Source organism: Pezoporus flaviventris, unplaced genomic scaffold (genome assembly GCF_033815535.1).
Source record: "Pezoporus flaviventris isolate CSIRO_AGI_PZ_B2104156 unplaced genomic scaffold, CSIRO_AGI_Pfla_v1 ptg000047l, whole genome shotgun sequence".
Lineage (NCBI taxonomy): Eukaryota > Metazoa > Chordata > Aves > Psittaciformes > Psittacidae > Pezoporus > Pezoporus flaviventris.
In genome coordinates, this window is record NW_026892595.1 from 14,171,639 (window position 1) to 14,193,857 (window position 22,219).

General features: G+C 36.1%; 1 protein-coding gene and 1 long non-coding RNA gene across 5 annotated transcripts in view; one reads left to right on the forward strand and one right to left on the reverse strand.

Moving 5' to 3' along the window:
• Positions 1-22,219, reverse strand: part of LOC133276965 (ATP-dependent translocase ABCB1-like) — a 55,105-nt gene that overhangs the window by 26,955 nt on the left and 5,931 nt on the right. The window contains exons 2-13 of one of the 4 annotated variants that reach the window (XM_061468389.1): positions 19,942-20,067; positions 16,854-16,975; positions 14,094-14,241; positions 12,725-12,788; positions 9,730-9,921; positions 9,275-9,446; positions 8,202-8,326; positions 7,284-7,455; positions 5,961-6,074; positions 4,852-4,962; positions 477-602; positions 85-288 (exon numbers count right to left, since the gene is read on the reverse strand). In XM_061468389.1, the coding sequence (XP_061324373.1) occupies positions 85-288; positions 477-602; positions 4,852-4,962; positions 5,961-6,074; positions 7,284-7,455; positions 8,202-8,326; positions 9,275-9,446; positions 9,730-9,921; positions 12,725-12,788; positions 14,094-14,208 (1,395 nt within the window). In that variant the 5' untranslated portion in view covers positions 14,209-14,241; positions 16,854-16,975; positions 19,942-20,067. Of the gene's footprint in view, positions 1-84; positions 289-476; positions 603-4,851; positions 4,963-5,960; positions 6,075-7,283; positions 7,456-8,201; positions 8,327-9,274; positions 9,447-9,729; positions 9,922-12,724; positions 12,789-14,093; positions 14,242-16,148; positions 16,272-16,853; positions 16,976-19,941; positions 20,068-22,219 lie in introns of those variants that run through there. The other 3 variants (XM_061468392.1, XM_061468390.1, XM_061468388.1) reach the window with 3 other exon arrangements.
• Positions 16,854-17,914, forward strand: LOC133276967 (uncharacterized). Its single transcript, XR_009746063.1, has 2 exons — positions 16,854-16,985; positions 17,765-17,914. It is a non-coding gene; the product is annotated as an uncharacterized LOC133276967 (long non-coding RNA).

A 22,219-nucleotide genomic window follows, 5' to 3' on the forward strand; every position in this document is an offset into this window, starting at 1 on the left:
GTTTATGAGAATCCCTTCTAAGGAACTGCTTGGCACAAGAACATTTAGGAGAAATTACTTCAGCAGGGCAGCTGCTTTGCTTACATTGGGTAGCTTCATGATGAAGTCATAAGCATTTGCTTCCTTGGTAGCTTTTTCAATCTCTTCCATGGTGATATCCTCACGGCCATAACGAATATTTTCTGCAATAGTAGTAGCAAATAGCACGGGTTCCTGATTCACCACACCGATAATCTCCCGCAGGTATCTCACATTTAAGCACCTAATATCCTGCCCATCAATGGTAACCTAAACAAAAGGAAGCAGACAAAAATCTTTTACTGAGTATTTTGGTAAAGGATCCTCTCTCCCCAGGTTGGCACACACCTTTTAGGAGAGACTTCACTGTGTCATTGAAACAAGGGCAGTGAGGAGTAGTGAGAGCCAGACTTCCAACAGCTGTGATAGACAGTGTCATCTCCCTGGAGGTATCTTACCCTGCCTTCCTTGGGATCGTAAAATCTCTGGATGAGCTGAACAGTTGTACTTTTCCCACAGCCACTGCCACCAACTAGGGCCACTGTCTGGCCAGAACTAATCTTGAGATTCAAGCCCTTCAATATCTGCATATGTAAGAAAGGTGACCAAAAACATAACAGTATGAAAAAATGTCAGTGTAAATTTAAAGAAAGTTTAAAGACTACAGTGAAATAGCCTTCATATTTATAGCAGAATCTGATACAAAAAAAAATAATCATAAATATGGACATTTAAAGTTTCAATAACTAATGACTTCATCTTAATTTTCTTCATATTTACCTCACAATTGATCTGATTTCAATGTACTATACAACACACTTCATCATTATCCATATCATAGACCAGTTCATATGACAAAATAATAATATGATTACTAGCCATAACCAAAATATAATATAGAAATAATATGATGCAATATTTCTGTATTATGTTGCCTCACCTTTTCCTTTAATGCACCATGCAAACTGCTGGAACTGTTGTATAGTAGAAGTCATGGTTAAAAGTGACAGAATATACTCTGCATTGTTTTGGAGGGAGTCATCAATTAGAATTGCTGGTGTGTCTTCTTTACAACCGTGACATTTCATTGCACAACATACAGCATTTTTGTACTAGTCATCATAAAATGTAGCATTTCATAACCATGGAATATACAAAATTTTGCCTTCCTTGGGACTCTCACAAGGGTAAATGTAGCTCTTTGGTGCTCTTTCATTTTCAGGAATATAACCTGTATTGACCTGAGTAGTGGGGCTGGAGAAGAGGCAAGTTAGAGAGTTACCATGTCCATGCCATGTATACTAAATTTTGTCTATCTTTCTGCTTATCCTGCTCACATGAGTAGTAAGAAGATACAATAATAGGAAAGAAGGAATAAAGTGGTTTTGTTTCTACTTTAGACTACAAAAGGTGCATGAGAATTTGTACAGCTGATACTTGGTACTACTTCTGTGGTTGGAGATAACATACTGAAATGGATAAAATAGAGAAAAACAGGTTTTTTTTTTGCTAATTAGCCTTCTAGAAGGACTAAGCTGCAATTAACTATTCATACCTGAATGTCAGCAATATGCATCATGGCTAAGTACAGTTTTCCATACTAAATGTACAGTCATGCACCGAAACATTCCAATACTCTCCCCATGTACTTCCCAACACAGTGCAGCCCTGTGTCCTTGTCATCATCTCTTTCTTCCTAAATTCCTACACTTTGAGCTATGCTGCCTCTCCACCCTTAGTACCACTGTCTGCGTGCTTTACAAGTGAAATATACCTCACTGTTTCGGAACAAGAGGCCCAGTTAGAATTAAACTTGGCTAGGGACGTTAAGGATAACAGGAAGGGATTCTACAGGTACATAGCAAAAACCAGACTAGGGACAATGTAGGCCCCCTCTGGAAGCTATCGGGAGAACTAGCTACACAGGATTTGGAGAAGGCTGAGGTTCTGAATGACTTCTTTGACTCGGTCTGACCACACCACCCAAGTCTTGGAAGGCAGATGCAGGGACTGAGAATGAAGACCTTGGGCCCACTGTAGGAGAGGCACTGGTTCGAGACCATCTTAAAAATCTGAACGTGCACAAGTCCAGGGGCCTGATGAAATCCATCCATGGGTCCTGAAGGAGCTGGTGAATGAAGTTGCTAAGCCACTGTCCGTCATATTTGAAAAATCATGGCAGTCAGGTGAAGTTCCCTATGACTGGAAAAAGGGAAATATAACCCCCATTTTCAAGAAGAGGAAAAGGGATGACCCGGGGAACTACAGACCAGTCAGTCTCACCTCTGTGCCTGGCAAAATCTTGGAGCAGAATCTCCTGGATGGCATGCTAAGGCACATGAAAATCAACAAGGTGCTTGGTGACAGCCAGCATGGCTTCACTGAGGGGAAATCCTGCCTGATCAATTTGGTGGCCTTCTATGGTGGGCCTATGGAACTGATGGACAGGGGCAGAGCAGTTGATGGCATCTAACTGGACTTGTGCAAAGCATTCAACACTGTCCCACATGACATCCTTATCTCTAAATTGGAGAGACATCAATTTGATAGGTGGACCACTCAAGTGGATAAAGAACTGGCTGGATGGCTGCACGCAAGGAGTTATGGTCAATGGCTCAGTGTCCGGCTGGAGACCAGTAACGAGTGGTGTCCCTCGGGGATTGGTGTTGGGACCGGTCTTGTTCAACATCTTTGTCGCTGACATGGGCATTGGGATTGGGTGTGCCCTCAGCAGGTTTGCCAGTGACACCAAGCTGTGTGGTTTGGTTGATATGCTGGAGGGAAGGAATGCCATCCAGAGGGATCTCAACACGCTTGTGAGGTGGGCTGATGCCAATCTTATGAAGTTTAACCATGCCAAGTGCAAGGTCCCACACCTGGGTCGGAGCAATCCCAGGCACAGCTACAGGTTGGGCAGAGAAAAGATTCAGAGCAGCCACGTGGAGAAGGACTTGGGGGTGTTGGTTGATGAGAAAATGAACATGAGCCGGCTTCAGTGTGCACTTGCAGCCCAGAAAGCCAACCGTATCCTGGGCTGCATCAAGAGGAGCGTGACCAGCAGGTCAAAGGAGGTGATCCTGCCCCTCTCCTGTGCTCTTGTGAGACGTCACTTGGAGTATTGTGTGCACTTCTGGTGTCCTCAACATAAAAAGGACATGGAAGTGTTGGACCAAGTCCAGAGGAGGGCCACAAGGATGATCAGGGGACTGGAGCACCTCCCATATGAAGACAGGCTGAGTGTCTGTCTAAGTTGGGGTATTCAGCCTGGAGAAGAGAAGGCTGCGTGGAGACCTCATAGCAGCCTTCCAGTATCTGAAGGGGGCCTATAAGGATGCTGGGGAGGGACTCTTCACTAGGGACTGTAGTGATAGGACAAGGGGTAATGGGTTCAAACTTAAACATGGGAAGTTTAGATTGGATATAAGGAAGAAATTCTTTCCTGTTAGGGTGGTGAGGCACTAGAATGGGTTGCCCAGGAAGGTTGTTAATGCTGCATCCCTGCAGTGTTCAAGGTCAGGTTGGACGAAGCCTTGGGTGACATGGTTTAGCATGAGGTGTCCCTGCCCATGCCAGGGGGGGTTGGAACTAGATGATCTTGAGTGACAGAGCACTGGAACGGGTTGCCCAGGGTGGTTGTGGAGTCTCATACGTTGTAGATATTCAAGGCCCACCTGGACAAGTTCCTGTGTGATGTACTCTAGGTTACCCTGCTCTTGCAGGGGGGTTGGACTAGATGATCTTTTGAGGTCCCTTCCAACCCTTGGTATTCTGTGTGTGATTCTGTGTGTGATCTTAAGATCCTTTCCAACCCTAACTATTCTATGATTCTATGATTCTAAGAGGCACAGATAAATACTAGCATTTAGTATGTCTTATTTTGCTATGTTTTCTCTTTACTACAATTTATGAAATTATTATTATTACTATAAGTTATGAAATTATTACTAAATGTTTTGTGTAGCCTTAACTTCCTATAGTTATTATCTTTGAATCCATGGGGGAGAAATCTCTATTCATATCATACCTGTATAAACTTATAAAATAATCCACTGAGATCAATAGTTATCTTTTCATTCATATTTCTTATGAAGAAAAATAAGCACATTGACTTAATTCAATTTCTTGATAGAAGGAACCCCCAAAATATGTAACATATTTATGAGTAAGTATGGCTTAAAAAGATAGCTCTGTGTCTTTCTGCGTATCAGAAGTAAGGAAGATACCTTTATCCAGGTAAGTGATTTTCCTTCAATGTAGGGAAGAAAATAGTTACATAGTACAAAGACACTCTTCATGAAAATATTTTCATGAATCATTCAAATGTCATCTACCTCCACTGCATTAAGACTCTAGATTTATGACAGTGCTTTAAAATGCAAACTTTGTGTAGAAAAACAAATACAGATTCTGATCTCTATTCTGTATTTAACAAGTCCTTGCTGGATCTGCTTTCATTATCTGAGATATAGTCTTAACAGAGCTGCATTGCAGGTCCTTTGAAACCCACTATGTCATTACTATTATTACAGTACACACCCACTTGGGTTAGATGCATAAATTTGTATTCTGATAGCAATAAATCTTTAAGTTTTATTGCATAGCCACATTGACTACAGCTTTAGGCAGAAAATTATTCAGAAAACTTGACATGTTTAGATAAAGTGTAAATAACTCTAGCTAAAATCCCTGTAATGGCAGAGTTGTTTTATATAAGCTAGTGAATCTAATTGGAATAGTTGTATTTCTAACAAAATTTTACTATGTGGCTTTTTTTTTTCTAATAAATGATCCACATGTTTAACTGTAATACATATAAAGTTTCATTTACAGTACCTCAACATCTGGCCTGGATGGATAATTGAAGTAAACATTTTGGAATTCCAAGGTCCCTTGAATGTGGTCTGGTTTGTAACCTGCCTCTGAATAGCTGTCAATTTGAGGTTCCTGTGCAAAACAAAATACAAGTTAAAATAAAACCAAACAAACAAAAGATCCAATGAAAGTTTTTTCCTGAGGATTTCTTTCATAAAGCAGTTCTAGAGTGCACTGTTATTCTGCAGAGCTATTAAATGTAATTTTACAGCAATTGGGAGTTCTGAAACAGGTAAATTGCATGATGTTTTGCTGCCTCATTACTACATTCATGAGCTTATGCAAGAATACTTTCATAACTTCTCTAAGCTTTTGTGTGATTTAGTACATATTGTCTTTAAGTCTGTACCACAGCTTGCAATAATTTCAGATTTATTTCACTGCCTGACGGTTAACCTGAACAGGCCATTCTAATGGGCATTCATACACCGTTCATTTATACCTTTGTCCTTTTTGCTGAAACAATATGTGTAAGAAAGAACCAATCCACTGACCATTAAGCAGAAAGAGAGTTCTTAATTATGACTGCTTTTGTTTGCATCCAAGGTAGGTTTACAAGTTGAAGCATGTCTTAACAGTAACCCAAAATATGCAATTGCATTTCATAGAGCTTCATTAGTTAGTAAAATCACAGCTTTCCTGACTTCAGACTCTCTTGGCAATTGAAGTACGCATCCAGGTTACCAAGTAGTGTTTTATTGATTTGCCAATGCTCACACTACTGGTGGTGACAGTGATACTTTGAGACCTATGCTCACATACCTGCGCCATTTGTAATCACATCTCTATATTGCATCATAGATCTGCCCTTCATGATAAAACATTAGACGATGCCTCCAACATTAAATGATTCAGAGACTACTTTTACCTTTGAAGTAATGACTGATAAGTCTAGAAGACAAAGAGGAACTGACTAATAATTATACAGTCTACATGCTTATATGTTTATAATTCTGTTTATTTTACACACTGTTATTTTTCTAATTTCATATCCATAAATACTGCCTGTACTTTAAAAAGAATGGTATCTCAGTTTTGAAATGAGAGTAAGGGCAAAGATAGATACTCACATTGTCTATGATATTAAAGACTGCATATGCAGCTCCTCTTGCACTAGCAAATGCCTCTATGCTTGGAGCAGTCTGTCCAATGCTGAAAGCTCCGATCAATACAGAGAAAAAGACCTGAAAGGTTTATGGTGACATATTTAAATACTTATTTAAGCACAGAATTACATTTATTTATCTACATTAGATATCTTTGGGTCAGGAGGCTCCATGCATGCTAAGGGAAGTTTAAGGAATGAAGAATTAAAGAGAAAACTGAAATGGCCTCTCTTGAACAAAGAATAACTCTAAGGAAAAGACTTTTTAAGATTCAGCTGAGAACTGAGTTCATGGACAATGTGAATGTTGCAAACATATTGATAAAAGTGAAAAAGTGTCTGAGATTTGCAAGTTCTATGGCAAAAAAATGTATAATTACACTTGATGTCTCAGGATTTATTCTACTAGTTAATTCTTTGGCAAAAAGATGTTCCAAAGCCCAGAAAGTATATTGTGTATCTTCCAATGAAACAAAGACAAGATGCAAAGCACTATCATTCTGCTTTCAAAGTGACAGCGAAATAAAGTATGCAAATCCAGTTTCTTAACCACAAAGTAATACAGGGTCCCTCTGCTGGAATGAAAGAGAATGAGTGCAAACAAAGAAGAAAAAAAAATTAAACAAAGCGGAATAAGAAAAAAATGTTATTTTCAGTGAAGCATAGTTTATTACTTTCAGCTAGTATCAAAACAAAAGTAATAAAACCACAGTGCTTGGAGATCATAATAACAGCCATAGTATGTCAGAGCAAAGGTCCATCACACCTGTCATCTTTTCTCCAACAGTGGCCATTCACAGATGTGAACCTTAATAAGGTTACACCCTCCCGTTCTTGTTATAAAAACACCATTCCAATGAACTACAACATAGGCAATAGAAATTGTAAATAATTAGAACTGAGAAATTCTGAAAAAACTGAAAATAATTAGAACTGAAAAAATTACACACAAGGGCATGAACCTCAGTGAGATGTTCTATGTGCTAGCCTGTCTTTAAAAAAAAAAATAGGCAGGTTCGAAAGAGCCAGTAATACATACCAGAGCCATTTCTCACAAACTTCAGTGAACCATAAATTTAACAAAACAGGTACTTTAAAAAATACTTACAGATACATACACATACATGAGTTCTACTGGCTGAGTTTCATCATGATTAACAAAGTCATTCTTCTTACCATATTTGTTTGATAATTCATACAAAATTGGAATTATTGCCACATCAAGAGAAGAATTTCATTTTCTTTAGTGTTCCTCACTCTTACTGTAAATTTACTTATTAATACTTACTGTAAGAACTTTGCCAATAGTGTAATCATCAGTTAAGACCAAGGTAGTTCCATACCAGAAAGCCAGAGCATATGATGCATATATCAGTAAGAAAGCAGCACCAATAGAAATATTAGCTGTAATAGCCTTTTTTATTCCAATCCGTTTAGCATCTTCTAAATTTTTATGGTATCTGGAAGAAAGATAGAAGTTTAAAATAGACTCAGACTTGTACTATGGCACACAGCACCAAAACCTCTGTGGATTAATTAGAAAAAGAACACTCACAAAGTATACCAAGATGTGTAAAATAAGTACAAAGGTAGTCAGGCACAGGGACTTTAAGGTAACTTGCAAAAAGGTCAACTCAGTCAACCTGGTATACAGGAAAGAAAGGGCATCGCAGTTCAGGACCTGGTATTCAAGTTCCTTAAATAAACTGCAGGTCACTGAACTTTGATCATGAACCATTTGTGACAGGTTTTGAGATTATAATCGTTAGCTTAAGATAAAAGGTTAAAATATATCATAGGAACGATTTTTTATAGTATAGTGGAAACTGAGACATTGCTTATTACTACCTTCACAACAATTACTGAGTAATTGTACCAAGGATACCAACATCTCCTCTCATGACAGGGCCTTTTTTTTTTGTCTAAAGCTCTCACAATGTGATGTTTAAAGTAGTTTGCACATTTCCAGAGCGGAGACAATATATCAACTGCTTTTGACATTTTCTAGAAAAATAACTGATCGTCTTTCAGCATGTAGTAAAACTTATAATAGGCTGTAACAGAAAATTTCCCATTACTTAAAACCACAGGAAGCTAAAGGCTTCCCCATTTTGAAAGATTTTCAACAGCAAAGGTACAAGAAAATGTCAAGCCATCTGAAGCAAATACTTTAAAATCAGCTGATGAAAGCAAATACTGCTCTTACCTTTTAATTTCTTTTTCCTGTCCTCCGAAAGCTATTACAGTACGGATTGCTGCCAGAACTTCCTCTGCAACAGCACCTGCTTTTGCATATGCAGCTTGTTCTTTGTCAGTGAAAGCAGAGAGAACCTAATACAAGATCAAATATTTTGACTTACGAAAAACAGAATTAGCTCAAGCACTTCATAATGGCTTTTATCACAGTTACTTTCTTCCAATGTGAAGCCTTTTGATTTTATTATGTGTAAGTGCAGAATATTCATTATCAAATAATTTAACATTACTTATTCTCAACACTAAGAAATGGATTTTTCCACTTTGCTTTTGCCCAGTGCAGGAGATTAGATGACTACTCCTACTGAGTGTGGTTCTCCCCAGGTAGATCTCCTCATCTCTGGCTACCTTAGCTTGAGGGCTCTATAGTTTACACTAGTTGGCCACTGTCCATGAAGACTCTTAGCCAGTAGACATATGTAGCACATGCTTCTCTACTCTTACCTTTTCTACAATATAGTCACTCAAGACAGAGAATGCTTACATGATCTTCAAAATATAAGGGAAATAAAATACAATAAAAATCTGAAGGCTTCCAAACTACAAATGCAAGTCACTCCAAACTCGTGGTAATTTAGTACTTCTCTCACCTAAGTCTGAAATTTCTTACCAAAGCTGTTATAAATATGAAAACAAACTCTGTCCGAGACCAAGGCTTGGTCTAATTTATTAACTTACTGGTGCAATTATTCTTTTCAACAGAACAAGTACTTATGGATGAAGTTTAACAGTTACAGATGTGGATTCTACCTGTATATCTTGCTTCATTTTCTATATAGAAACACACTATAAAGGCAGAAACAGCTTCAAATCAAACAACTCTGTCCAGTCTACAGGAGTTACAATATTCAAACAACATGAGGGTACTTATATAGAGTTTATCTAAGATCTTATGTACACAGAAGTTGTCTATAAAGCTATTACTGTTCTAAGCAATACATTTTAACAGCAAGAACTACAGATATGTAGATTTATTTCCCTTTCTTTAACATCAAACCTAACACTAAATGTATGTTAACCTACCTTTGCCCAGAGGGCTGCTGAGAGTCCCAGGACAGGACTGACTGCTAGTATTACAAGGGTTAATTTCCATCCTCTTATGAGACCAACAATAAATCCTGTTATAAATGTTGTTAGCGCTTGAACAAGCATTCCAATTTTGTCACCTATTCCATCATTAATCTTGGAGACATCACTGTAAAACAAATCACATCCAAAATACGTAAGCTGAGAGTCTTCCTCAGAGGGAACTTATCAAAATACTTTTCTGTATCATTGCAACAGTCCAGTATAAGAAGTATTAGAAGTTCAGTCTCTAAGACTCTCCATAAGAAAACTTGTAAACTTAATTTGACAATAAAATAATGAAATTTAGTTTCACAATTAAATAATTCACTTTAAAAATCATCATTAAAAAAATGTAATTCATACATGCTTAATAAGAGAAAATAACTTTGGGAAAGGTACAGTATACTTACTCCAGAAGACGAGTGTTAAGCTCTCCCACATCATTTACATCAAACCATCCAATTTCCTGTCTCATAATTGCATGAAAAAATTTTTGTCTTATTTTTTTTATTTGCCGGCCTGCTGCTAAGGTCCAAAATGAAGTTTGGATATAAGCAGCAAGAAGAACACCAGCTGCTATTCCAGAATAGTAATATGCATATCTGAAAGAAAAACAAAACAAAACAAAACCAAACCCAAAAAATAGGGGCAAGATTCTTTGAAATTAGTTTTAACTACCTCACTAGTCTGTATTTAGCTTGATGCTTACTTCTTCTCTTTTAGACCTGAATTAGAGTTTATATATTTATACTAGAGTTTGCACTTCTCTCTAAAACTTGTCAAGTTTTCTATGGGTAGTATTTAATATCAGTTTTCAGATATGTAATAAATAAAATGAAGCTACTGTTAGAAATTACTTTTTTTTTAATAGTATATATTTTCTCATCAGATTATTTCAGAACTACGTTTCAGATACAATACCCTTTTCACTTAAACGGTCATTTTCAAAAACTCCATAACATTTTTGTTTCTGCACATAAAGACATACCTAATAGCATACACCCATGTTACAAACACATTTATATCAGACAACATGCCTGCCTATATAAATATACACATGCATGTATAATCACAAGCGACCGATGATGCAACAGCACAAGCGTCTAGGCGGGATACTCAAAGGCGTTCAGTCATAAGCCCTCAGATGGTAGCCTTGCGCCAGTGGCTCCTCAGCCAAGTGCATGCACCAGGGGTCTGAAATCTCTCAGGAGATGACAGTCTTGGTCGGACACTCCCTGATTGCCTAAGCACCCTTTTTTCGATTTGCATATCCCACTTGCCCTTGGTCATCGTGCTTGTAGTAAGCATGGTTAAAGCCCTTCCCAAATCTTTGCTTGCGAAGCCAAGCCATCATCAATCATATATGCATGGATGTTGTAAATATTTCCTGATTTGAGAATACAGCATTACTATACATACATCTATTGCAAGCAAATGCCATTAGAGCAATTTTTCTTTTTTTTTCTTTCTATTTTATTCATAGCTGGTATTTGACTTTTAAATTAATTCCGCTTTGTGCTATGAGCAGGGTGTCAAGTCAAACCCAAGGAGCGTGTAAACCCCTATATTTCTCAAACTGCAACTAAATTTCAGCCACAGCTTTAAACTGTTCAGAATCAAAACAGGCTTGATTTCATTCAGAATTGACATCAGAATCAGTTACAGGTGAACTTAAACTAGAACTATACCAGAAGAATGTAACTGAACTGATTCCCTATTTGTAAAACATGACCAAAATCAATGACTACAGAATCAGTATGCTTAGAACTGCAGCATGAAACTTGGCAGGAATCTGTGTGCAAATGCTCTGCTCAAAAAAAAAAAAAAAAAGAAAAAAAAAAAAGAAAGAAAATAAAATGGCTTTATATATTAAACTTTTCAAATTTTTAATCCAGCCTTTTTTTGTGGCTAAGATATCATACAGTTTAGTCAGGGACTTTGCAACTATACTCATTATGAAATGAACTACTGAACTACATCTAAACAGTTTAATAAAAATGGGTTAATGTCTAACTGAATGCTGGTTATTTAAATATTGACCTCGATCACCTTGAGCAACATTAAAGCTCTACACAGAAACTACCAAACTAAAACCAAGAACAGTGCTTCAAAATTCAGCAGTAATTACTTTAGGCAATTACTTTATGATGTTACATCACTTAAATAATTGCTTTATGCTTGGACTTTGCTTCATGACAAATTGTATCAAAAGGGATTGATAATTTCACCAGATTCCATGCTGATGAAATACATTCTGTAAATTCACTGCTGAAACTGAACAGAGAGTAAATGCTCATTGCATTGTAAAAATGATTCTTTTTCTTTTGAGAAATAGTTGGGTTTTAGGAAAACTGTTGCTTGAATAACAAGCACAACAAAATTTACATGCATAGTTCGATACTTGAACACACATGTGAGAACTTTGCCCTTGTAAACAGTTTTTATTATTATTTGACCTGCTGGCAGGCATTGTTAGAGAAACAAGGAGTGGGTACAAACAACTGCTTCTTCAAACCAGTGAGCATACTAACTCAAGGTTCTGTGTAGAAACTTTAGAAAAGAGAACTTATTCCTGTGCTTCATTCCTTATTCAACAATTTGTTTCTAAAGAGAAACTCGGCCTACTTTTTATTCATACTTGTACTATCAGATTTAATGTCTAAAAGACAAGGTGGCGTGTAGGTTGACCTTGGTTGGATGCCATCTGCCCACCAAAGCCACTCTATAACTCCCCTTCCTCAGCTGGACAGGCAAGAGAAAAATATACTAAAAAGCTTGTGGGTTGAGATAAGGACAGGGAGAGACCATTCACCAATTATGTCATCGGCAAAGCAGACTTGACTACAGAAAAAATGAATTTAATTTATTACCATCAAACCAGAGCAGAATAATGAGAAAAAAACCCAAATACCTCCCACAGGAGACAGCTCCCCATGAACTTCTCCAACATGAGTCCTTCCCACAGGCTACAGTTCTTGACGAACTGCTCCAGTGTGGGTCCTCTACATGAGATCAGTCCTTCAGGAACTGACTGCTCTACGAGTTCAACTTTTTATCAGCTCAAGGAATTGATGGATGATAATCAATATAATTTTTAGCATAACAATAACTTTCTATAAATTCACAGGGAAATAAAGGAAGAAGAGAATACAAACACATTGGGACCCAAAGTGCCCCTGAAAAAGGGGTGGGATGGGTGAAAGCAACAGATTACAGGAAAGTTGCTGGGAATGGCTGTGGATGTTCAAGAATCCACCAAGTGTCTCCAATTACCTCATGTGCAAATCCTTAGTTACATACAATATTCAATCAACCATTACTTTGATGCAAAAGCATGCAAAACATCTGTGGGAGAAGAATAGCTTGACTACACTAAAAAAGGAAGAAATACCAATTTTGAATTACCTAGTCATATCTTCTTCCAGCTTGTTAAGAGCATCTAAAGAGGAATTCATCACAGTGCTGTTTCCTTAGAAAGGAAGAAAAACGTAAATACATTTCATTTAGCAAGTTTCAACAAATTTGCTTTCCTGCATGCTGTTCAGCAAATTTTAGTTGTTACATCTCCTTTTGAACCAAGATGATTTAAAAAAAATAATGAAAATGAATGAACCTTACTAACATAAGGTTTGCCATATCTCCACTGACTAAGCTACATCATTGTAACTTGAGATTAAAAATTAGCCTCAGGAAGCCTCAGTCTGGGTTGGTTTATTGTTTTTTTTAAATATAGGGCATTTGTATAATGCAAAAACTCATTAAAAATACCTAGATAATGACATCAAATTAGTACCTGCAGATAGCTTAACCCATTATGAAAACAGTGGCTATAATGTTGGTGTTGGCCCTAAAATTATAATGCCCCCCACAAGAACTTAGTGATAAAAGTTTTGAGAAGACCACAGCTGCAGCATTTTGCATTTGCACCATTAAAAATCTGATCAATTTATTGTACTTGGGAAGGAGAAAATCATGAATTCTTTGTTCTGATAAAGGCAGAATGCCCAGGTTTCTCACAGCAGCTTAAGAACAGCAAAAATGGATGCAGGGTAGAAGATAGTCACATCCTTTATCTTTTTCTGTATCACCATAGGCTTTTATTAAAATGTTTAAGAAAATGTTATTGGGTAATATTTCAGGCAGCAAAGCTGTTTACTAGTTTAACATCTAATGTGTGAGTTCAGAGAACAATGTAATTTGGTTTAACTGTTTGTTGATACCAAAGTGACAGTATCACTCCTCCCTTTTGTATCCTGCAGCACATGACTCCCCTACTTTGTGTTTGATTTGATACTTATGATAGGCTGTTCAACAAACTGATCCAAGCTAAAAATTAATACTTTCATTTTCGGTAGAGAATTTTCTATTGGATTTACTTACTGATCTGATTCACCTTGAGAACTATAACTGTCAGATTCAATACAAGGGAATCAACAGGAACTCATGCTGAGGAAGTGGAAAACCAGCCTCTCTCTATTTACCACAGCCACAGTCAAACATGATTTGTTGAAGGTACACTGTAGTGGGTCATTTTAAAAAATTAAAAATAAAAAATACTAATGCATGAACTAAAAATACAGAGAAAAAAGAAAATCCATAGTGGTATCTCTATTACAACAAACACAAGAGTTACTAATTTACATTAGAGAGCAGTAGCAAGCTGGGGTTTCTGACATCAGTATGTTCTGTCAAGAGGCTTGAATCTCCCTAGCTCTCTCCCTAGCTCTTTCCCAGGTACGAGCTATTGTTCTCTTCATAGCAGATATATTCTTACCTGGAAAATCTGAGTCTCCAGAAGCAACAAAGCTATCAGTCATATCACCAAAAATTACCATCGCAACAGGGAGACTGGTTCCATGGGCTATTGCCAAGAGAGTGCCTAGTATCATTAGTAATTTATCTGACCAACTGGAGTATCTAAACTGTGAGTGAGAAGAGAAATTAATTCTAATCATGGTTATTAGAATGCCAACACAATGTTATGTCTACAAAGTCAAGAAAAAGCTATCAGTTGTGCACCTAGTGTCACAAAACTACAACTTTGTCTTAATCGGAATTAAACTTACAAAAAAAATGTTTAAAGGTACAGGAATAAATCCATCTAATGTAAACACTTTAATACTATAAACTGTCAAATCCAGAGAAGTATACTATTTCAATGCATTAGTATCTGCACCTAGGTAAGAAAGGCTATATGAAAGTAAGGCATAAGAAATTCGCCCTTTAAAAGTTTGCCATTTACTATTTAATTTATAAGAAATTTTAATGTCATTGTGACAATTAAGGCAATAATTACTTTTACTGTAAATTCATTATTATGCAGTCAGAAATACTGTGCCTAATGTACCAGAGATATTAACAAAATGTACTGAAATCATAAATACCTCTTGCCATTGAATTTAAAGTTTCAGCACATCCGTTACAAAATCACTGCCTTTAATTTTTAGTGTTAAATACTAAGTTTACTGCTGTAAATTATAGGGGTATGATATAATTGTTCAAGTGCAAGCTGGTATAGCAAAGCAGAGAAATTGTGCACTGGCCAGCATCATGGACCATAGTTTCATTTCTGTTATTTGACATGTCATTACTGTGCATTATGCACATTAAACCTACCAAATACAAAACATTTCAGTATTACTAAAAGAGGACCTAAGATTTACTTTGATTAAATATTAACAGATTGCCTTTTCAAAAATATACTGAAAATAAAAAATATCAGGAATTGTAAGTACTTTTTAGTACACAATTTTTTATTTTAAGTGTCCTCAGTGCCATGGAGTTGCCCTTTACTACTGACCCAGGTGACTGAATAATGATTAATTGGGTTAATTAGTGTGATTAGTATCCAATTCAGGTGATTTAGAGGACAAGACCACATATAATATTAGGTATATGGACACCCTTTTCATGGTGTTGGAATTAATGACTGAACATGGAAACCCCTACCTTTCACAAAAATCTAGTATGGGTGTGTTTAGCATGATAACTTAGTAAGGGAAGAATAACTTAGTAAGGGAAGACTCCTAAAAATCCATATCAGTAACAAGACAGCTTCTTTAATCAGAGACTCATAGAACTATAGAATCACAGAACGGTTTGGGTTAGAAGAGACCTCAAAGATCATCTAGTTCCAACTCTGCTGCCATAGGCAGGAACACCTTCTACTAGACCAGGTTGGTCAAAGAATCATCCAGCGTGGTCTGGAACACTTCCAGGGATGGGGCAGACACAGCTTCTCTGGGCAACCTGTACCAGTGCCTCAGCACCCTCACAGTAAAGAATTTCTTCCTTTTACCTAACCTAAATCTCCCCTCTTTCAGTTTAAAGCCATTCCCCCTTGTCCTATCAATACATGCCATTGTAAACAGTCCCTCTCCAGATTTCTTGTAGGCACCCTTTAGGCACTGGAAGGCTGCTGCTCTAAGGTCTCCACAGAGCCTTCTCTTCTCCAGGCTGAACAACCCCAACTGTCTCAGCCTGTCTTTCATTGAGAGACGCTCCAATCCTCTGATCATCTTCACGGCCCTTCTCTGGACTCACTCCAACAGCACCACCTCCTTCTTGTGTTGGAAAACCCAGAGCTGGATGCAGTATTCCAGGTGGGTTCTCACAAGAGTGGAGTAGAGAGGGAGAATCACCTCCTTGGCCTGCTGAAAACTACATCCAGAAAAAGAACTGTTTGATGGCTATACTATATGCAATATTCTGTATTATCAAAGTATTTGACAGAGACCATATGTGCATTACTGCAATATAATTTTAACCACTTTGTTTACACACTGAAATGCATGTGCATGTACACATATAAAGAGAGAATAAATCTTACCAGTGCAAATGGGCTGACCACCTTAGCCTTTTCTGCTTTCTTCTTTCTTAAAAAGTATGATAGTTTTAGTGCATTTAAAAAGCAACATTTCACAGAAATACTAATTCTCTATATTAATAAAGTTCAATTAGAATATAACTCTGAAATAATTTTACAGGAAACATTTGTATATGAAATGTGAAGCTCTTCCCAGTTCACTGCTCTCAAAGATGAAACAACACCCTTGGGCTGGTGGTTCCACAATCTGATCAGGAAAATTGCAAACTGAAGCAGTATATAGCTTTCAAATTGGAAAAAAGGAAGATAACTTATAAAATCATGGTGGATGGGGAATACATAAAATGTTCAAGGTATGTAAAATATCGATTCCAAGCCATACTAAAAATTTCAAGATAACTTTTAGCTGATGATGTAACTGTATTCAAGGTGTCAATTCCAACATAATTTGTGTCATATTTTAAAACTATTTTTCAATAAACTCTAGTCAATGCTGTGGACACTTAGTTCTTAAACGAAAATTATAAAGATCCTCCTTCAACAGTTAATGTATCAATGCTACTCTCAGGTTGTTACAAAGCTTTCTGTTGTCAAAGTTTCCTGATAAAATAAATTAAACTAAATATGAAATAAAATCTAAAATAATATAATCAATCTATCTTATAAGCTTCAATATAGAAAATGTTTTCGATCTTTAAGAATACTTACTGTTTGTCTTCAGATTTATGACCCTGGCTAGGTACAGTGATATCATAACTATTTCCATGTATAGTACGCTTCTTCTTGTTTCCATCTTCAGAATGCATTTTAAATTTATTTAAGATAGCTCCCTGTAAAATAGTATTTCACCGAGAAATATACAACTGTTAAACTAAGGACAGTAATCTCAATGACTATTTGTTTGAAAGAAAAATATAGATACTTATTAAATTCAATAAAGTTATTAATGTCATACACTGCAAGTGAATTCTCTGAATGGGAAAGTATAAACATGTTGAAACAGGTCCAGATATTTGGAATTGTATCAATTTGATCACTGTGTGTTCTTCATTTGATTTCATTTGAATTATATAAGCATTATCTTTTCTTCAGTTCCACACAGATATACAAGATAAATGGGAAAGTAGATGTTTATGTAAAAGAAAGTGCAGTTATCTGGAATTTTCTGAAATCTAGTTATGAGTTAATTTTATAAAATATCTCATATTTAAAAAAAAATAAATATTGACATACCTTGAATGTTGCTCTTGGATTGCGTCTAGTCCTCTGAAAAAGTATTCAAACATCAGCAGAATTAATATGGTTAAGGACATGCAGCATGATTGGACCTTGCTCTTCTCATATAAAAAAGAGATGATCGATAGCTGTCTCTTGTTTTTTTCCCCACTCCCGTTGCCTTGCCTTCTTTGGAAAGTAAGTGTGTGCACTTTGGACTCTGCTAAATATTTTCTAAAGGGAATATTTAGCAAACAAAGTCCTTAAATTCAAGCTTATTTCATTGTCTCCTGGGAAAATAAGCCTGAATAGTCTATTCTTTCCCCAGAAAAAGTTCCTTTTATCTACTGTTGGCTTAATTATGCCCCTCAAAACTTCCAGAAATTTCTATTTACTTATTAGAGATGGTGCTGAATGCTCCAAGTAACTGTTACACTTAAGGATTAAACCATAGTGAGAATGAAACCAAGTAATACAAAAGGAGTGTTTTACTCTTTTGCTTCTTTTCCCCTCTTCTAATTCTAATCCAGAGAAACATGAGCCATCTAGCCTGAGTGGACTATTTATTTTATTGTGGAATGTATTGTTTTTATCAGTATCTGCAGGCAGTACCTTATTTTCAATGAAAATAACAACAATTTAAAACATTTAAAAGAATTACTTGAACTTCTTAACTGTTATTTCAATGTATATAGTAAACTAGATATGTTTTATTTCCTTTAAAGATGGAGAGTTGGATTTTCCGATAAGCTTGAGGTAGGCAAAATGGTGGAGGGTCCCAGCAATCCTGTAATGATTCCTCAATGACATTTAGCCCTAGCATAGGTTAGAAAAACTGTAAACAAGCTCTGATTTACCAAAAAATGGGGAACTCTTGTTCCATTTTCATAGAATCATAGAGTGGTTTGGGTTGGAAAGGACCTTAAAGATTATCTAGTTCCAGCCGTCCCTGGTATGGGAAGGGACACCTTCCACTAGACCAGGTGCCTCTTTCCTGTTAATCAGTGCTGGAAAAGAATACTACTTTGTATAATACTACTAAAATATTACTTTGTACTACTTCATGCAACATTGCCAACTCAGCCACCCTTTTATCAGTGAGAATTGCCCTGTATGAAGAGAATTATCATATACTCAGAAACTGATGATTTTGTGTTCCTTGAACTACGCTGTATAGCTCAGCCACAAGACACCATGTAGAGGAATTGCTACATCTTATTTGTCCTGGACCAAGCATGAGGCCAAATTAAGTTATTGTAAACATCAAGCTCCTATTTGTGTTTAAAAAGAAAGTGTACTCTGAATATAATATTTTAAAGATTTTACAAAGCTCCACTTTTATTACCTGGTGATTTCATTTGTAGTTAATTGTTTATTAGCTATTAACTGTTTTATATTAATAGTTTATTGTAGTAAGAGGTAATACCACAAACTAAACTAATGTCACTAGCTTCCTATTAGGAATTTACAAACTCAGACTTGCTGCTGGAAGCTTGAAAATTTTTTGGCTTATACTTAACAACAGAAAACCCAGACAAATCTACAGCTCAGTTTGAGAGATGTTTCCTATATACAGAAAACACTTTTCTTGGTGTTTATTTAGCATGAAGTTATTAAATATGATTCAATGATGCATTTGTATGTGAGAAGATACTATTTTTCATAATCATTGCTTGCAGTATAGTTGCATTTAGAACTGGATTCTTAACTACACTTATAACTTATACTAAGTTACATTTACACTGTTATAAATGAATTTAACTGAAGTGGTATTTACATTTGTCTTAGATTTACTAAGATTTCTTAAACTATTTAAAGCAGGATTAAAAAAAAAATCTATCTTTTTAGAGTATAAGCAGACGTTTTAGCCCTCAGAATATCTAGAAAAACACATGACTTTTGGATCTGGAAAAAACAGATACATTAATTTAAAGGAATATGATATAGAATATTAGAGATTTAAAAGTGTTCATTATTTCAGTTTACTGTATTTAATTTGCTATACAAAAAATTATGGAAAACCAACAAAAAATTTGACTTTTTGTGCAGGTGCGAAAACATTTTTCTCTATTGAAGTTCAATACAGCATATATTATTAGAGACACAGCCAGTTCTTTTTCCTGATGTTTTTTCTAGCCAACGATCTGTCTGGTAACATTGTTAACAGTATGAGTAACCAAGGAACTCATACAATTACTTAACTTTTATCTTTCCCTCACTATATCACTAGTGTTGGACACCTTTTTCTCATGCACAAAGAGCCTTTGTAAGCTGAACATACACAATTTCACAGTATTCAGCAGGTACTGATTAGTCACCATACAAAAAAGATAACTTGAATTAACAAAATACTACATAGATTGTTAGTATGCTCAGTGCCCTGAATAAGAAACAGAAAAAGTTTTTGCTGGCTGGGGCTTTCTCAGCAAGGTGGGGTAGGGATGGTTTTTACTGCCCCCGAATGGGTCCTCAGCGTGACTCAACTGACACCTTGCAAATTCCTGCTTTTCCCTTAGTATTTTATTCCTCCTTTCCTCTTGAATCCTTGAACTGCTACCTAGCTGCACCTCAAGAGTCTTACCTCTGTCTGCAGTTTTACCTCTTTTAACTTGCAAAAGTCCACTCTATCAATTTTTCATAGTTCTCAGAATCACAAGTCTGAAAGAGGGTTATGCAGCTGTATCTTAGATCACAGACAGCTGAACTCCTGAGAAAGACAGGAAGAAGTTTACAACCTCAAGTCATTATATATAAAATATGTAACAGTATTAATATTATATCCTATACAAAAACAGCACAGCAAATATAAAGAACTTCCATTGCAGTACTTTTGAAATTTGTGTTACTATAGTGAAACAACTAAAAATAATTATTCATTCAGTTAATTTCATAAGAGATTGATTATGGCACTATGACCATGTTCTGCATGTTAGTCTTTGGCAGAGTCAAATTGTTTTGTTCCTTTTTGATGCTTGCTGTAAAACAGATGTTTGTAGAGTGTAAGGTAAAGTGATTCTACAGGCAACTGTATTCAGTGCAGATACATACTTGTTCACAAATTCCAAACCTTTTAAATAGCCATACCCATAGACACTAGGGGTAATGCTTCCTCTTACCAACCACTTCTTCCAGAAACACTGCTGTATGCCACAGCTCTGTTTTACATGCCACAACGCTAACATATCCCTGACAAAATAACAGGTGGATCCACCAGGAAGATTCCAGTTATGATATCAAGATGTGCCCATATGTGATCATTTTAAAAGAAATAGTTCTAAAGAGACAGAATGAATTAACTCTCTCATCATGCAGGACTTCAGTGATTAGAACATTAGATTTCTGTATGTTGTGGCCAGCTACGGTTACTGAAGAGGCAATTATTTGTAGTCATCCTATTGACCTGGATTAGATGCTCTACTGTCTTGTTAATTTATCTTTATCTTTTCTTAAATCCCAATTTCCCCCATTCCATAAGGGATCATTAATCTTAATTCCACAAATCCATTTCCTGAAGTCCTATCCAATGGCTAATCATATGTCCTTGTATTTCCTAACATTTCCAGGTACAAGCTCCTGCTTTGTTTGCAAAGTCAACAGCTGAAGCTGGTGGCAAAAAAAATGGGAAGAGAGATCAGGTATAAGTAAGTACATTTACACTGATCCCAAGCAATATATATTTATCTACATTTAGCTCACTCACTAGAACTGCTAGTCTCCCTGTGAACTGGTTGTCATTGGAGATGACACCAAGCCTCATTTCCATTTTCTGCTTCCAGTTCCTGGATACAAGATAAGATTTAAAAAAGTGTTAATCAGCTACTGATTATATACAGTATCTAATGCTTTTTAAGAATAAAGGAATTTTCCCTCTGTTAGAATAATTTGATTTCTTTCAGGGACAAAAAAAAAAACAAACAAACCATGGAATGTGGCTTATACTTTACACACAGAAAAAGTTTTCTTCGTAGAGAGTCAGAAATGCCGAAGACTTACAACTTGGCCTGGTCTCCAGTCCACAACAATGATAAATCTGTTCTTACATTACCAAAAAGATCAACTCCCTTACAAACCACAGGCTCTCAAGTCATTAGTGAGCAATTCAAGTTGCCTCATCATTGGCTAAACAGTTGCATAGCATTTAGTTGTCAGCTTTTCACTGCTGATGTTTTATTTTATACATTTCATACTTTTTAAAGGATATAGAACAGTTGTCTTTCCAAGTCAGTAAAACATTCTATTTCATTGACAACTCTGCTATGTAAGAATTTACCTAAGTGCCAAACTAGAAAAACTCCTAAAACCCATTTCTTAACTGTCTTTTTCACAGCAACTACTTCATATGTGCAGCTACCACAGGGTACAGTATTATAGTTCTTGATAAAATATAAGTAATATCTATACTACAATAACATTATAATTTTACTTAAACCTCTATCAGTATTCTAAATTAAAATTTCTCGCCTATTCAAAATACCATTTTCCCCTGTTCCTTATTTCCATTCAAAACTTACTCCAGTTCTGACAAGCTGACACATCATAAAATCATTAAAGCGTTTTCTGATTCTAACAAGCATTCTAACACTCCCAAATATCATCCATATCAAGGGCAAAATAACCTGTTCCCATACATTTCCCACTGAAAATTGAATGTATTAGACTTACGCCTTGCAAATCCAAATTTCACCTTTATTCTCATTTATTTCTTATTCATTTTTACACATAAACTTTGTATAAAAGTGACATACCATATTAAACAGCAACACTATCAATGAAATTTAAGAAGTGCTAAGTGTGGCCAAACTCACACAGTAGTATTGGTAAACAGAGACCTTCCTTCCCAATAAACAGCAGAAAGAACC